The following is a 19004-nucleotide window of genomic DNA, read 5'->3' as shown; positions in this document are numbered from 1 at the left end:
TAAGCTTTGAAAATTACAATCCCTTTATGACGATAAGAGTCTGTAGATGTTTTAATATGAAGGTACATACACTGTAAAAGTATACACTAAGTTAAAATTAGCATACTATACTTGCATCACGAGGCGAAATACACAGCTCCTTTTTTTTAAATATATAAATCAAAAGTGTATGTTTTTTTAATAATAACACTAAATAAAAGCGTATAATTTTGTATGCAAAGTAAAATGGTGCACAACTAAAAGCAAGTAAGATTGGTGGTGTGCGGATGAATATGTTTGTGTTGTGTGTGTGTTTTTTTTTATTCAGAAAGTGCATGAAATACAATACCAGGCTTAAACAAGAAAAGCCGTTGTAACTGGTAAAGTGATTTTTTTTTACCATACACCCCCAAGGATATTCTCACAATTTCGTTTTCAATGTGAGAGTAACCTTTGTTCGTTCATTTTTTTTAGGGCGGGGGGTGTTATTCATTTAATCTTAAAAATAAAAATATGCCTGTATAGTACATTAATTATATCTTACATTAATTTAACATATGTCCTTTATGAACCCTTAGTCAATCTCACAGTTTTTTTTTATGTATTTGTTGTTGCTTTTTTTCGATGTGAGAGTGACAAATAGGGTTAGCATATGTATTTTGTTATACATTTTAATAATTGTGTGGATTTTTATAAAAACGCAAAGTTAAATCAATGACAAACTATTGAAAGGAAATGTAAATTGTAACATTTCCATCAAATGCGTATCTATGTATCAAAAGTATATCAAATTTGTATAATTGAGAATATAATGAATAGTACGTACCTTTAACTGTATATGATTTTTCTTTTGATACATCTGTGCTATGTTTAGCCTTTAGTTTAAACCATACTCTTAAAGATACCTATACTATATAGTACAATGTTGCTAAATTTATATAGTATTGCTTTAGCTGTGGTAACTTTTTTATTTTATGTGAATCTTAATCAAATATCTGTAATTGGGAAGATGTTATATAGTCTTTTTCTAATTGTATATGATGAAATTGTGTTTTTTTTTATACAAGTATGCTATTTTTTATTTTGATTTTTCGACTTTACTCAAAAAAATACCTTTATTGTGTAGTATACTAGTTCTAAGGTAATATAGTATGACACCTTAAAGAGTCCTTTTTTTTGGCTTTAATTTGAAATTAAAAAAGAAGATATATATAGATCATTTGCGTAAGAATAATTGTAAGCATGATGAATAACTTTTGTAGACATTTTATTGGTAAATTATTTGGTAATAAGTATATGTAATCTTGAGATACACAAGTTAAAAAAATAACACCAGAATGGTTACACAATAATAAATTATGTTACTTTTTTATGTGTACTAAACTAGATATAAAAATAATACTAAAACTGCGTTGAACACTCTGCTTTAGAAACTCTGCATAATAATATATCTACATGTATTGCATTTTTATGATTAATTGTTATTGTGATGTATATTTGCACAATGTAACTTATACCATCAATTAAGTACTTGTACTTGTACATACGATGTTACAATATCGTGATGTAATACCTTCTTTTAACAGAAAAAAACAACACGCTATTAACAAAATTAAAACAAGCACTGAACACATATTCAAAAAACAAATAGTCTAACTACATTGGCATTACAATTAATATTTTTTTCTTATTCACATTAACTACACATGATTATACACAAATTGATTGAAGTGAATAGCTGGAAAATACTCTTGTATTAATAAGTAAAAAGCCACAACTGCGTGTACAGTAAATACTTACATGTATAGAAATAATGAATAGTAAAGGGTCGCTAACACCCTTGTTTGGAACGATTCTTTTTATAATATAACACGTCAACAAATAATAATTTGGTAGCACTAAAAATGAATCTTTTGACACAATTGAATAACTGGAAACTCTCTGACTGGTTCAAATCAAACTACTATAAAGTAAAATGGAAACAGTAATATTATCAATGAATGTTAAAGGTTTGGGTAATAAACAAAAGAGAAATCAAGTTTTCGAATGGTTAAGAAATAAAAAATTTGCGTTGTACCTATTGCAAGAAACACATTCGACCAAAAGCATAGTAGAATCATGGGAACGGGAGTGGAAGGGACAAGCCTATTTTAGTGGCACGAAATCAAACAGCGAAAGAGTAGCAATCCTCATTAACGATACACTGCCAGTAAAAATATTAAATTACAAAGAAATTATACCGGGTCGTCTTCAAGCCTTAACACTAGAAATCAATGAACAAAGTCTTACGATTATTAATATTTATGGGCCTAACAAAGACGACACCCTTCTTTTCAAAACTCTAGCTAAATTCTTACAAGATACCAACGAAAATATTTTAATCGGGGGTGACTTTAATACTGTTTTAGACACTAATTTAGACAAGAAAAACGGCCGAGCCGATACACATAAACATTGTCGAGATAACTTAAATAAAATTATAGACGAAAATAATTTAATCGATGTTTGGAGAATGCATAATCCTAATAAATTTCAATTTACATGGCACTCTAACGGTAAACCGACAATTTTCAGCAGACTTGACTTTTTTCTTATCACAGATACATTATGCAATATAACAAAAAATTGTATTATTCAAACAGGATATAAAACAGATCATTCATGTGTTATATTAAAAATGAATTTCACATCACAAAAACGGGGACCTGGTTATTTTAAAATAAACAACAGCCTTCTGTTAAATACCGAATATAAATCACTAATTAAAAACACATCGCAAGAAGTTTTAAACAACAATAAACACTCAAACGCAAACACTAAATGGGAATTGGTAAAAGGAAATATTAGAAATGCAACTATAAAATTTGCTAGTCAAAAGAAAAAAGAAGACAATAAACAAGAAAAAGAACTAATTCAAGAAATAGAAGCTCTTGAACAAAACTTGATGCGTAAGGATAATATAGACACAAAAGAATTATCAAATAAAAAAATGTTATTGGATAATTTAAGAGACAAAAAAATCAACGGTATTTTACTGCGATCAAAAGCTATAAACGTTGAAAGTAATGAAAAAAACAGTGCTTTTTTCGCAAACCTAGAAAAAAAGACACGCAGAGAAGAAAACTATTAAATGTATAAAAGTGAATGATAAATATATAACAAATCAAAATGAAATATTAACAGAAGAAGTGAAATTCTATCAATCCATTTATCAAAAACAGTATGATAAAACATCAAATATTGATTTCTTTAACACACCGATAAACCGCCTGAGTGAAAACAATAAAAATATATGTGAAGGTATCCTAACCGAAGAAGAATGTTATAATGCCTTAAAAGAAATGAAAAATGACAAGAGCCCGGGCTCAGATGGACTAACGGTAGAATTTTATAAAACCTTTTGGGATGACATTAAAAAAACTTTCATCGAATCAATAAACTATTCATTTATACACGGACATCTAACTGACTTTCAAAAACAAAGCATTATATCACTAATCCCTAAACCTAACAAGGATACCACTTTTTTAACAAATTGGCGACCAATATCATTACTTAATGTAGACTACAAAATAGCTACAAAAGCCATCGCTAATAGAGTTAAAAAAACGATATCCTCAATAATAGCACCTTCACAAACAGGTTTCATAAAAGGGAGATATATTGGGGAGAATGTCAGACTCATTTTCGAAATAATCGAATACCTTGAAAACAAACAAATACCCGGTCTTTTATTTTTTTCAGATTTTGAAAAGGCATATGATACTTTAAATAATGAATTTATGTTTAAGTGTCTACAGCATTTTAATTTCGGCGATGATCTTATCCGTTGGGTAAAGCTGTTTTACCATGATATAAGTAGTATTATTATGAACAATGGATACATGTCGGAAAGTTTTAAGATAAAAAATGGCGTTAGGCAAGGTTGCCCTCTCTCATCGTCCCTGTTTGTAATATGTATCGAAATATTGTTTAATTATATTGAAAAAGACCAGAACATTAGGGGTATTGTTGTAAATAATATAGAAATAAAACAGTCGCTCTTCGCAGACGACGCAACCTTTTTCAATAACGGTGAACAAAACTCTTTTGAAAATTTGGTCAATGTAATAACACAATTTGGGAAAACATCTGGATTAAACCTTAACAATTCAAAATCAACAGTTTTAAGAGTAGGGCTTTTCAAGAATACTACAATCCGGTTTTGCAATGATCACAAATTTATTTGGACATCAGAATCTGCAAACACTCTTGGGTTATCCTTTTATAATTGTAAAATAAAAAATATGTCCATGAACTTAGAACCAAAATTATGTGCATTCAGTAATTGTCTTAAACAATGGCACCACAGAAAATTGACCTTACTAGGGAAAATTACAGTAATAAAAACATTCGCACTACCAAAATTAGTATATCCATTCACTGTATTACCAAACCCTCCTCAACACACCATACAAAAAATAACTAAGGAAATTTTTAACTTCTTATGGGATGGTAAACCCGACAAAATAAAACGCAGCAAAATAATAATGAATTATACAAATGGAGGCCTTAAATTAACAGACATTGAAATGTTCCTAAATTCTATAAAGGGGTCATGGGTTAAACGACTGCTTACAGAAAATAATAGTATGTGGAAGTGTATATATGATACAATCCTACAGAAATACGGAGGAGAATTACTATTTGAATCAAATTTACAAACTAAAGATATTAAACGTATATGTAAAGACAACGAATTTTTAAAAAACATAATTCAAGGATGGAATACATGTAAAAATTGCTATAAACACAACTTCAGCAAACATATTATATGGAATAATAGTAAAATACAAATTGAAAATAAAACTTTGTACTGGAAAGATTGGCACGACAAAGGAATCGTATTTGTCGATCAGTTAATTGACTTTCGCGTGAAGAAATTTTATAGCTTTACTGACTTCAAATATATCTTTAATGCATCAGACAATGACTTTCTTAAATACAATAGTCTTATAAATAACATACCAAAAGACATATTGGAACTTGTAGATGAGCGTTTTATAACAGGATCAAGGAAAAAATCATTACTAGATATAATCAAAACTTCGTACCAACCAAATAAATTTTTATACAATCTTCAGCTATCTGAAATAAAAAATACAAATTCGAATGCGGAAAATAGATGGCAAAATATTTTTCAAAATAAAGAGTTAAATTGGGCAAAGATATACACGCTAGTGTTCAAAACTTGTACGGACACAAATTTAAGATGCTTCCAATATAAATATATTATGCGTTTAACAGCTACAAATACATACCTCTTCCGGTGCAAACTAACTAACTCTAACTTATGTGATCTGTGCAATGAATACGATGAAGATATTGAACACTTGTTTTGGAAATGCCGGGTAGCACAACATTTATGGAACAGATTAGCGGACTACATGTATGATAAAGGCATTTTATTATATTTTAACTACGAATTAATTTGTTTTGGACAGATGGAATATAATAAAAACATGCAAACAATTAATTTCATCATTTATTTAATGAAATATTATATATTTAAATTGAAAACAATGCACCAACCATATGATTTCAACAATTTCCTTACATTCCTAAAATTACGCTTTGATATAGAACAAGAAATAGCCCTAAAAAACGATAATCTTGAACAATTTAATACAATTTATCAGAGATTACTTGACGGTCAGTTTTGAGCTTCCAGCTTCTCCTTTTTTATACTTCTTTCTTACTTTTTTTTTCTTTTGTTAACTCTTCATATTGCAAAAAGACATAAATAATAACCTCTGGTTAAACCACAATTATCACTATTGTTCCATGCGGAGTGGGTATATTTTGAAGAAAAAATATTTAAAAAAAAACAATAACATTCTATTGTACGTGCATATGCACCCATAACTGTATTGTTATCTTCTTGAAGGAAAAAATGTTTGCAATGTATGTACATGTATAATGTTTGCTTTTTTTTAGTTATATTAAATAAAAAAAAAATAAATATCACTTTAATAGTAAAAAATACATTTTAACGCATAACTTTTTTATTTGTGCTTGAAAAACAACAATTTTAATAAAATATTAACAGTTTACAGTGTTGTTTAAAAGTTTGAAAACAAATTTGAAAACAACTCAAACATACAAAAGTTATTAATACAAATAATAATTTAAAAAAAACATATGTATCATATAACAAAAAAAAAAAATTCAAAGTTTTTGTTTATATTAAAACATAAACAGTTTATAGTGCTGTTTAAAAGTTTGATTTTTTTTAAATGATAAAAAATAAAAAAGTTATAAGCAAAATAAGTTTTGCATTAAGCACCCTTTTCATACAAACGTCCTATTTACGTGCACAAACGAAATACGCTCGCTCGCTCGTTCGCTCGCTCCATCGAAATCAAACAATAAGATAGTGAAATCTATATGAATTCGGCTCGCTGAATCCGAATCCGGTGTTAATTTTCCGATACATTGATTCGTTAAATGGTATAATTCGATAAGAATGCAGCACAGTTTTAACAGAAGCTCAAAATCCAGTATACCTTAAATTCCAGTGAAATAAATCAATCAGATAGTCCAATCTATGTGATTATATCTCGGCCCCTTAAAGAATTATATTGCACGTGGCTTATAAAGTTTGGAGTTATATTTTTGTACGCTGCCATTTCCCCTGCGCTTAATTCTAGTCGCTGAATATAAGAACTCTTTCTGCTAAAACAGCTTGAGTTTTGAAGGCGGTGTTGCACTGATATTTTGTATGCAGGTAGCTTACCTGCAGACCTCATTTGAGATTTACACAAGTATGTGAATTTAATTACATTATTTAATATGAGCATCTAGTCTCATGACATTGCGGTAAAAAAGAATCATATCTTAAAGATATTCTTATATTCTGTATTGTTATAGCATTGATCTCAAATGATTAACAACGCAATTGCAAATCTAGTAATAAAAAAATGCTTCATAAATAATAGACATATATTCAAAATGTTTCTAAGCTTGTTTTAAACGAGGCCTTAAACCTAATGGTATAACAAGGAATGGCATAATAATACAGTTTTTGCTCTCGTGGACTTCCATTTCACATAAACTGGATGGTAAGACATTTGATTTTATGCCAAAGTGTACGATAGCATCAGATAATTATATATGAGTGGCGCTCTGGAAAAAAGGGGGCTTACTGCATGTGCGTAAAGTGACGTCCTGAATTAGCTTGTGAAGCTCGCAAAGGCTTATCAGCGGCGACATTTCCCGTCTAGACTAGATTTTCGTTTAGAAGAAACTTTTTCTAAACCATTTTTTTATGAAATCGTAAGGTGTCATTCCAGATTAGCCTGTAAAGACTGCATGTTTCATGTCACTCTAGTTTAAACCTATTTATTTGTGTGCAATTGTATCCAAACCATAAGTCTTTTTGAAACACTCTTTAAGTCCATGTACTGGGTAGAACAAGTACTTGATGTCTTATGAGGAGATATAAAGAACACTCACACTGTAAGGGAAGTGTGTCTGAAATAAACTATAAAGCATGTTGGTAAAGATAAATGGCTTGGTCTATAATATGATATTCGTGGTACATCTTGAATCCCCTTTCATCTAGTTATTAAGACGTCTCCTCCATCGCATAGACACCTTGGAATCTTGAGGCAAATAGGCGTTCTTCTGTAGAGCCTCCGTTTGTGCATATAGTTACTCCTGCAGGCTATAAGTCATATGTTTTAATCAAACCTTGGAAAACAAGGTTTAATGAATGTACCAAAATTGTCATCCTAGATTAGCCTGTGCGGTTCGCCTAGAACGGATTTTCCTTTAAGAGACTTCCTTTAACAAATAGTATCATAAAGCAGAAAGTTTAGTCCCACATAAACCTGTGTGAAATGCACAGGCTTATCTGGGACATAACTTTAGGCACATGCAATAAGCCCCATGTCATAGAGCAAGTCAAAATTGTTTTATATTCTCTGTTTGCAGACTGGTGTGTCCCTACTTCTTCACAGCCAGGCTCCGCTCGCGTACAAAGCTACGTCCAACATCCAGCTCATGAAGATACAAGATTTAATGGAGACGTATATCATCTATATGAGCTCACAATCATTCCAACCTCATTCTCTGCTATCTTAAATCTAAAAAATCCCTTAAAATGAGGTCCGCACATGCAAGTGGAGAGATTTTACCTATTCCAACAGTAGTCTCTAATATGATCCTCGCTCTTGGACAACGGTGCTTAATGCATGTGAGTAAAGTGGGGTCCAGGATTTGCAGTATACACAGGCTAGGATAAGCAGTTTTCACAGGCTAATCAGGGATAAAACGTTCCACTTTGGTGATTTTTTTTTCGTTCAAACTCTCATCTAAAGGCAAATCCAGTTTTAGGCGGAAAGTGTTGTCTCTTATAAGCATGTGCAAACTGCACAGGCTAATCAGGGACAACACTTGAGGCACATGTATTAAGTCCTGTTTTCTCAGAGAAAGTGTCCTTTGTACAATCTCCCACAGCATAAAGTTCTGTGATTTCTATAAGGCAAGGTGTAAAGTCATCACTGAAAGTGGAATTTTCAAAGTCATCACTACAAGTGGAATTTTCAAAATCATCACTTAAAGTGGAATTTTCAAAGTCATCACTTAGAATAAAAAATTTCAAAATCATCTCTTGAAGTGGACTTTTCAAAGAAATCACTTAGAGTGAAAATTTCTAAATCATCACTTGAAGTGAAATCTTCAAAGTCATCACTTAAAGTGTAATTTTCAAAGTCATCACTTTGAATGAAATCTTCAAAGTCAACACCTAAAGTAAAATCTTCAAAGTCATCACTTCAAGTGAATTTTTCAAAGTCATCACTGGTTTTTCAAAGTGATCAGTTATCTGAAGCATTTTGTTCAATGTTTATATGATACTGTTATTATTTATGGGACATACATTTTCTTATAGTGTATGTGTTTGACCCATCCATGAATTTAACACGAACACTTTGGAAAAAGACAGGCACAAATTCCTCATTTTTTACAAAATAATAAATACCCAAATGTACGTGTCCTTGAAAGTCATTTGTAAAAACAAAACACATGAAATTTCATGCCAACAAAGATCAATGATTTTACAGTATTCTGCTTTCTGCTCACTATAAATATGCAATATTGTATTTTGTGCACGTAATATATTTACTGGGTAATGGTGTGTTAAAAAAAGGAAATCTGTGAATAAGTACCTCTTATGCTAATTTTTACCATTGATGAGTGACTTTGAGCATGCAATGGGACGACAGAGCCTCTTTTCGGGAGAAATAGGCTAAATACATGTGCTAAAAGTGTCGTCCCAGGTTAGCTTGTGCAGTGTACACAAGATAATCAGTGACCACATTTTCGCTGTTATGGTTTTGTTTAAAGGAAGTCTCTTGGAACTGAAAATAAAGTTTAGGCAGAAAGTTTCGTTCCAGATTAGGCTGTGTGGACTGCATAGGTTTATCTTGGACGACAGTTTACGAATTTGTATAAATTATTGTTTTTCCAGAGCCAAAATAAGCATCTTTGTAGTCATTTTGATATGTATTCATCTAAATTTGATGTTGATGTTTATTCGTAATAATTACTGATATTTTTAACATTTGAATAAACAATTTATCAAGTTAATGTCTTGTGGTTTCTTACTTCACAACTCACTTCTAGTAAAAGTCAACAGATGTGTGCTCATGTGAGTCTTGCTCTAGAAAACAGACTCAATACATGAGCGTAAAGTGTCATCCCAGTCTGTGCCATCTGCACAGGCTAATCAGGGACGACACTTTCAGCCTGGAGTGGTTTTCATATAGATGATACTGCCTTTAAACCACAAATGCCGTGAAAGGGTCTTCACTGATTAGCCTGTGCAGACTGCACAGGCTAATCTGGGACAGCACTTTACACTCATGCAGTAAGCCAAGTTTTGCAAGAACAAGTAGTTTCAAAATGTGCCCCCACATTTTCTCCCATGTCGGCAATACCAAAATGTGTCATAAATTCAACAATTTTTGAAAAGATAAATACATTTTATTCTGTGACAAAACTTTGGTACATATTGAATTTGATGCTTTACCAGAATATACATAGATGATAATTTGTACACATACTGTTAACTCTGTATACAAACAGATGCCAACAATAATAGATTGATATCACTTGCACAATTATCTAAAGAACAACTTTCATTTGCCTTGAAGGGTATTTGTTGTTTATTTGGGACTATATTTTTGTAAGCAAACAAATTACAATTTTTTATACTGAGAAAACAAGGTAATTAGTTTAAATATAATCTAAACACCACCAGAAAGTGTCTCTATAGTGTCGGAAAGCTTACCTATACTAAAACATGGTTTCTAAATTTTTTAGAAACAGTTTTATTGTATTAATACTTTATACGAAAACATTAATTTTACTCGCAATTTAAACATTCATGTATTTTAAGGAATTTAAAATAAATGTAAAAAAAAAACATTGAAGAAGAAAAATTAAATGAAGATATGTATGCTGAAACAGTGTTAAAATACACCAAAGAAAATACGCATACGATATTCAGGTTTTTGTGGAGATTGTCTCTGGACACAGTCTTACTGTAGACAAAAATATTGTGAAATTATAGCTTCAATTGGAAAACAAATACATCAGATTAACAGTCATATTTGGTAAGTATGGACAAACATTTTAGAATGCAAAACAAGATGCCTATAATGAACTTTAGGTGGGTAAATAAGTACAAATTATGATACAATTTCTTGATAAGAAATATCATCATTTTATAAATGGCAACCAGCCAAAAATATGTTTAGGCTTAGAAATTAAACTAACCTTACCATATACTTATACATTTTTTGTTCTTAACCAAATTTCATGTTACAAGCAATTCGACTTTTAACATCAAATAAAAAGTAAACAGTGATTCGATCCCGCATCTGCAAAGTGTGCATAATAACAAAAATGTATTTCTAACAATCATTTGGATTACTAATTTTGCATTATATATAAACAATCGTCTTTTGGAGTGGCATCTTGAAAGACTTAGTATAAAATACCACATTAGTCTTACAAGTAAATATATAAAGAGTGAAGTTAACAAATCTGAAACATATCTGTCTAAACAAATAAGTTTTTATCAATGTTTTAAAGCAAGGGTAATTCTTAATCACACTTACTTTGTAAACGCCCCATTCATAATCACAATTACTTTGTATAAGACCCGACAATTAAAAACACTTACCTTGTATAAGCCCCGCACTTATTCATACTCACTTTGTTAAAGACCAATCTTAATCACACTTAGTAAAAGGCCCCACACTAAATCCCACTTACTTTGTATAATTCCCCACACTTCATCACACTTAATTTGTATAAGGTCCCACACTTTATCACACTCACATTGTATAAAGCCTCACACTAAATCATGCTTACTTTGAATAAGGCCACACATTTAATCATACTAACATTGTATACGGGCCCACACTTGATGACACTTAATTTGTATGAGGCCCCACACTTGATCACACTTACTTTGTATAAGGCCCCCACTTGATCACATTTACTTTGTATACGGCCCCACACTTGATCACACATACGGTGTTTAAGGCCCCACACTTGATCACAACCACTTTGTATAGTGCTCGGTATACAATTATTTAATGCATATTCATTTGTGATATCAATGAAGAGTCAAATAACACAGCAAAATTCAACAAGAAACATGTGAACAGAAAATATATGAACAATGTATGTACATATTTGTATAATTGACTATTTCGGCCATTGCAATGACTATATATATGTGTCAATATTATATATTAACATAAACACCTGAGCATCGTTCTGAAAAAACTGGCAATCCACACAGGATAATATCCAGTTAAGACAGAAAGTGACGCCCTGATTGACCTGTTTTGACTGGACAGGCTAATCTGGAAAGACTTTTTACACACATGCATTAAGCCCCGTTTTCCTAGAGCAAGGCTCATATACAAATGCAGCAACACCATTGTACAGGTGTGTTATGGCAATATTTTCAGGTAGCATCATGAATGAGTAAAACATGTGGCCTCTAAAGTGGTATCAAGGCTATTTTATGAATTAACTTTGTGATCGGGTTTTTTGTACATGTGACCCAGATTTAAACTCGGCCTAGATAATGACTACATGATTACGATTTGTCACCATCAGCACTCCATGTTCAGGTTTAAAGAGACCTTTTCACGTTGTGGTAAACTGACAAAATTAAACAAATTGATTCGGATTCGCCAATATCGTTTTAGTTATGGTATTTGTGAGGAAACAGTAATACTGAACGTTTACCATGCTCTAAAATAGCCATTATGTGCATCTTTTGACGATTTAAAAACCTGAACATTATAAAGCGTTGCAGCGCGAAACGATTAAATAATTTGGAGAGTTCTGTTGTTGTCGTTATATTTTGTGAAACTGCGATGATTGCTTTTATAAAATGCATCAGTCATTGTATGAGCACGGATGGCCGAGTGGTCTCAGTGGTAGACTTTTACTCCAGGACTACAGGGGTCAGTGGTTCGAGTCCTGTTGAAACTTACTTTTTTCTATTTTTTTAAACTTTATTCTTGATGTTTACTGGAACAGTGTTTTAGACTTGTTAGGGAGGTCATTTGGTTTATAACGTTCCATTTTATTTATATTTTCTCTCTGATAGGCGTTTCTTGTTTGATTTAATTATTTTTAATTTGTTTAGCAGTCACATAAACAACCAAGCTATGTAATATGGAATTTTTACACCCATTATTGCTGCTTCTTCCTGTATTTGCGCGATGATTATCTGAGATATTAACTATATTATTCTATATTCTCAAATCTTTTCTATAAAGAAGGAATGTAGTTGACAATTGTTAATAATTTTATTTGATCGTTCGTCAAAAAGTTGTAATTCTGTTACTCTTGTATCTTCAATGCAATTGAGTAATTAAATAGTAATTAAATTGAATGCGTTTTAATTCCCTTTTATTATTGTTTAATTTGAGTTACAATGCTATGACGTTAAGTTTTATTTACACTTAAATGTATTATGAATATTGCTGGGCCAAGTGTGAGGTTGAGCGCTCTATAACCAGGTTTAAACCCCCAATGCTTTGCATTGACCGTTCCAAGGCGGTGACCCCAGCTTTATTGATATTTTGTGTTTATGTTGGTTTGTATTGTGCTGTATTGTGCTGTTTTGTACTGTTTGGGCAATCGGTCACTTGCCTTAAATAAAGGACCAACTAATTGTTTTAATGAAAATTCAATACTGCTCCAGCAGCTGGAGTTTCACTTCTTTATATTGTTAGGGAGCCAATCTTTAATTTACCTGTTTATGCATGTAATTGTTATCATTGAATCATCCAACTTAATTAAAATTGATTACATTGTATTGCATGTCTATCAAAAACCGGAGAATTTATGCAAAAAGACTAATGGTAATCAATTTCTGTTAATTGCATATTAGTTTTAATAAGATCAATTAAACTGGTTCTTACTATTGGTATTTCTTAAATGTCTTGCAGCTACTTAATTTTACATGAATACACTGTTGTAATTTTGGCTTATGTGAAACTCATTACTTTAAAATGTTTGAATATCAATTATAAAAAACAATTATATGAATTGTTATAATGTAAGTGCATGTATATCAAGGTAGGGAAGAGTGAGGAAGAACTATATGCTATAATATATACTATTTCACAAAATGCAATATATATATCATCTGGCATGAGTTGTCATATTATACCATATTTTATTAAACGAGTTCAGGAATTTCGTTAGTTAGTGAGCCTTTGGCAAATTTCCTGGACGAGTTTAATAAAATATGTTATAATATGACAAAAAGTGTCGGATCTTTTTTATCACATGCTTTTAAATGATCAAATAAAATAAATATTTACGCAAACATAATGATAAATCCCGAATGTTGATTACATTTCGTGACGTCATTTGACGTTGCAACGTCATTTCAGCAAAATAATAAAATGCGATTGGTCAATAAACGAAAACTAAGCCAATGAAAACGTTTAAAGTTGTTGTCTTACACATGTGTAATTTAAAATAATATGTTATGGTTGTATTAAATAGGAAACAGTGTATAGTATATGATAAAATTCTAATTGTTTTATATAAGAACACCATTTGCAAAAATAAACACTCTGGAAAATATAAAGAGGCACACACAAAATGTCTTGATTTTGATAGTGTAAAATGTAAACACGGGTTAACAAAATGGCAAAATGCTGCATCGCTATAATTTTCATATTAACCGATGCTGAATTAACATTTATTAAGTTAATTTAACTGGAAGAGAATATTTGAACATTTCATTGGGTATTAATTTTGATCCAAACCTGAGTAAAGGTCAATACCATTTATAAAGAAAGGTGTTTTCAAAGCAGGAAACAACAATTTTCATCATATTTAAAAACCATGGATTAAACAAATTTCAAGTAATCTTCTCTACGTTTGTAATGTATGTTAAAACATGAAAGCCAATATATATAAATCAAGTGCGATTTTGATGTAAGGTAAATAAAATAAATTATTCTCTGAACTAAAATCATTTTAACGTGATAAGTGAAATAGAAATACACAAATAATATTCATAGATTTAACAACTTAATACATTCATAGCTCTTATAATGTTCACATATACTCTTTATTAATACTATCATTGTTATGGTATCATATCACAATGCTCTAATTGTAGAACAGCATATTCTCATGGCCAATTTAAATAATCTGAATAATAAAACAAGATGCTTGTTAAAAAACACTATTGTGCATTGAACACCTGGATACTGTTTTTATGAAGTCCGACAATTATGCAGGCGGTGTGTCTGTTGTAGCAGACTGACCATGGATTAACAATTCCATCCATATCCGTAGCAAGAGTGGCCAGCTTCCTTTTCCCCTCACTGTCCAACTGTATGATGTAGAAGTTGGGGTATTTGCCTCCACATACCAGCACTTGCCCGGAAGGTGTCACAATTACACCAATTGGCTTGGCCAGTGCTGGGTCAGTAAAGGACTGACCCATTCCTGGCCAGGATAAGAAGCTTGTCCTTGGAGTATTGAGTGATGTACAACTTGTCCCCTGTGGGACTCACAGCACACCTGTCTACTGCAATACAGAGTAGCATCAAGATATTAAATAATATGTATAGCAATTGATAACAAATCTCGTTAAAACTGTATTAATTGTATATTGTTAAATACAATGAATTATGCAACAAATGATTAAGGTCTGCATTAAAACCCTTAATAATCATTAACTAGGTTTGGCAGGAAGTTTTGTTCCAGTGCTTTGTTTTTGCTCAATGTTTGGGATGTTTGCATGTGACTGGTGCTTCAAGAATTGATGTCTACAACAACAACACAGAAGGAAATACTTACACTGAAAAATGTGTTAGGTGATGTAACTACATGCCGTAATTATAGATTATCCATACATATACACAGGATTACAATGTTATTGAAACATATATTGAGATATTTTACATGACAATCATACATATAAGTAACTTTAAAGTATTTTTGTTTCTGAAATTGAAATACTATATATAGTTTATTGATCAATTATAAAAGACAGTTGTTTTCTTTACAAGTCCATACTTAATTGTTGAACATTTCAAATAGACCAACAACTATTGACTCAAGGTAACAGTAATTTAAAATGACTCAAGGTAACAGTAATTTAAAAATACATTAATGTTCATTTCTAGACAGGTCATACACTGAATGAACTAAACGTGACATTGCATTCTTAACTGTGGCTGGAATAATACAATGATGCTACATTCTATATCTATGTATTCAACTTAAAATATAAATTTCATAATTTTGCTATTCTTACCTGTCACATTACCTGATGTATCCTCATACATCTTGCTGACAAATTTCCCACTGAGTGTGTACATGTACAGGACAGTATAAGAAGTAATATACAGGTCTCCTTGGTGGAAGGCAATACTTTTACATTCATGTTGTAACTGAAGCTTTTTTCCCATCACCAGCTGCCTGTTGTTTACTGTGATGAACTGGACCTCATGTGTGTTTGTATCTGGACCATTAAGAGTCACAGCCACCTCACTGGTTGTGATCTCACACATACCCGCTGGCGTGCCAGTAGAACTCCAGTGACTCACCACCTGGTATTGCTGGTCAAGCAGCTTGACATTCGCATTATGGTTGTCTACAACCAGGACGTTTCTGTCTGGTAGTACACAAATGGCTGTGATACTGCATGTGTTTGAATCACTTGATATTTTCACATTGTGTTCAGACTTCCCCTGCACAGTGATTACCTTGTTTGGATTCCCTTGTCCCATCAATGTCTGAGTACTGTGTTCAATCTGTCCAAGACCAGACAGTTTAGACAAGTACTGTATAATTTCATGGTTAGGCTGGAATGTTATTGAAACTTTAGCCTGAAGAGAATTTTCCTTCAGATAGGTTTCAGACTGCTGTATTTTATCCATGCATTTCCTGGTGGCTATAAAGGATAGTTCCAGTTTGCTTTTATCACCTATGTTCTGTATTGCGTCTCGAAGTTGTTGCAATTCATCCCGAAGCCTTATACATTTGTCAAAAGCAATTATGGAAGAGGCTTGTAGTTTGGTCAGAGTATCTTTCATTTTCTTCAGTTTCTTCTGTTCAATTGTGTCTAAGGCTGAATTTATTTTTTTGGCGAGTTTCCTGTATCGTGTATAACTGCTCATCATATGAACTTTGAACATATTGAATGCCAGCCTCTTGGTTGTCTTGAAGTTTTGTTATATGTTCCAGTATAGTTTTGATAGAAACTGACAGTTTTTGAAGGTCTGTGGACTGAACTTTTACTTTGTCGGATATAAGAGTTACCTGTAGGCAGAGTCTGAAAGAAAAGCGAAATAATAACACTGTAAACTATATACAATACTAAATACTTTCTTTAAATCTTTGGCATGCAAATATTGAAGTACTTTGGCAACATCAGAATGAGATAGATTTAAAAGTCAAGCATTAAGAGTCCAGCAATATATTCATACATATGGCCAGTTACAGGGTCTCTGATTTAGAAATGGGTCATGGGGTTGTATCTCCATACCATTTTTTTATCCGATATTAACACAAATTAAGATATATAAGGGTACCGAATATATTATTATATATAAATACGTCATTTATTTAACGTCTTATACTAGAAAATATATAAGCGACATTAATTGCGAGGTATATAAAATTTCAATTTCAGACGTGATTGTGGTTTTCGATTTAAGACCTTAATGTGACATTTGATTGAATTACCTCTCCTACACCCCCTCATAGTAATTAAAGGTGCCTAGAACGCGGGTTTGTAAACTGACCCCGTTTTTAATACTGACCTCGTAAGTATAGTCTGAAAACTACCGAGACCGCGTAACTGGCACTATGTAATAATATATATATATATATATATATATATATATATATATATATATATATATATATATATATATATATATATATATATATATATATATATATATATATTCAAACATTTATATATTGAAATATAAAACCTAAGTATTTATTTCATCAGTTATATTACTGGAGCTATTCAAAGCCCCCATTTAGTGATTTACTAAGATGGCTTTAAACTGCAGTCTTCTATTTATAATTACTGTACATGCAAAAGTTAATAGTTTCTTGAAATAAATGAAAAATATTTCATTGATATTATAAACAAGAGCTGTCATAATAGGATGACATATGCCCTCTATAAACGCTTTGATAGAAGTTATGCTTATTTTTCGAAACCTAAACGAAGATTTCGAAACCTAAACGCGGACCCTAAACTCAAGGTCAATGTCACAGGGGTAAAAATGTGTATGCGTTTGGAAAGGCCTTGTCCATATACACATGCATACAAAATATGAAGGTTATATCTCAAGGGGGCATAGAAGTTATGAGAAATTTTCGAAAACTTAACGCAGATTTCGAAACCTAAACGCGGACACAAAGTTCAAGATCAAGGTCACAGATGTAAATTTTTAACGCATATTTCGAAACTTCAACCCGGACCCTAAGTTCAAGATCAAGGTCACAGGGGTAAATTTTTTTGTGCGTATGGAAAGGCCTTGTCCATATACACATGCACACCAAATATGAAGGTTATTTCTCAAGTGACATAGAAGTAATGAGCATTTGTCGAAACCTAAACGCAAAGTGTGACGGAAAGAAGCACAGTCCGATCACTATATGCCCTCCTTCGGGGTCATAAATGATTTTGCTTATAATGTTACCTTCTTGCAGCAAAGATTAAAAACCCTGCATTTTTTGCAATGGTAGTTTTTTTTCTATAATTGAAATGAAGAAACAATATATTGATATACCTGTGTTTAAGGAATGCACAATGTGTGCAGCACAGCTCACTGTGATCATCACAATACATTTTCAGGCTTTCTTCTTTATGAATATCACATTTCAGAAGAAATTCTTCAACCTTCTTGGCCACTGGCCATTTCTTCATATTTCCCCTTCCAAAGGGGGCATGTTTTGTAAATAAATTGTTGTGCATGTTAACACATTCTCCACAGTAAAACTTCACACAAGATTCACAGTAGAAATCAGCCGTTTTATCCAATTTTTTGTCTTCGCAGGTCGAGCAAAAGAAGTATTGCACTATATCAGATCCCATTTCAATGGTGGATTGTGAAAAGGTTGCCATTTAACTGAATGATTTTTTACAAATACAGAAACTTAAAATATTTTTACCTTTAACTTAACTTGAAGATTATGGTATCATTAAATGCTGGTAGGCTAGATTAAACAGCTGAACAAATCACACAAATTAAGCTATTGTCCATAGTCCGTCAACAAGTTATGAGCAACACTACAAAAGATACAACTAGTTAGTTTGAAGGTTATACCTTTAGTAAAAAAGTAGCTACCTGTATGTAATCGGTCACGTGAACTGGGTAAGATAAACTCATCTGAATACACCTTCAGAATACACCTGAGTTAATAGTTGGTTTATTTGGCTGTGTTTATTCAAT

The 19004-nt window shown here is 31.8% G+C and overlaps 1 protein-coding gene across 2 annotated transcripts in view; it reads right to left on the bottom strand.

Annotated features, from left to right (window-relative positions):
• Positions 1 to 19004, bottom strand: part of LOC127847013 (uncharacterized) — a 136389-nt gene that overhangs the window by 98789 nt on the left and 18596 nt on the right. Inside the window, exons 1-2 of one of the 2 annotated variants that reach the window (XM_052378506.1) lie at positions 18342 to 18861; positions 16807 to 16861 (exon numbers count right to left, since the gene is read on the bottom strand). The exons of the other annotated variant lie outside the window; for it this stretch is intronic. Coding sequence (XP_052234466.1) covers positions 16807 to 16861; positions 18342 to 18676 — 390 coding nt within the window. The 5' untranslated portion in view covers positions 18677 to 18861. Of the gene's footprint in view, positions 1 to 16806; positions 16862 to 18341; positions 18862 to 19004 lie in introns of those variants that run through there. 2 annotated transcript variants of the gene reach the window in all.

The sequence above is a fragment of the Dreissena polymorpha genome, chromosome 10 (genome assembly GCF_020536995.1).
Source record: "Dreissena polymorpha isolate Duluth1 chromosome 10, UMN_Dpol_1.0, whole genome shotgun sequence".
Classification (NCBI taxonomy): domain Eukaryota; kingdom Metazoa; phylum Mollusca; class Bivalvia; order Myida; family Dreissenidae; genus Dreissena; species Dreissena polymorpha.
This window is presented reverse-complemented; position numbering and strand designations above follow the sequence as displayed.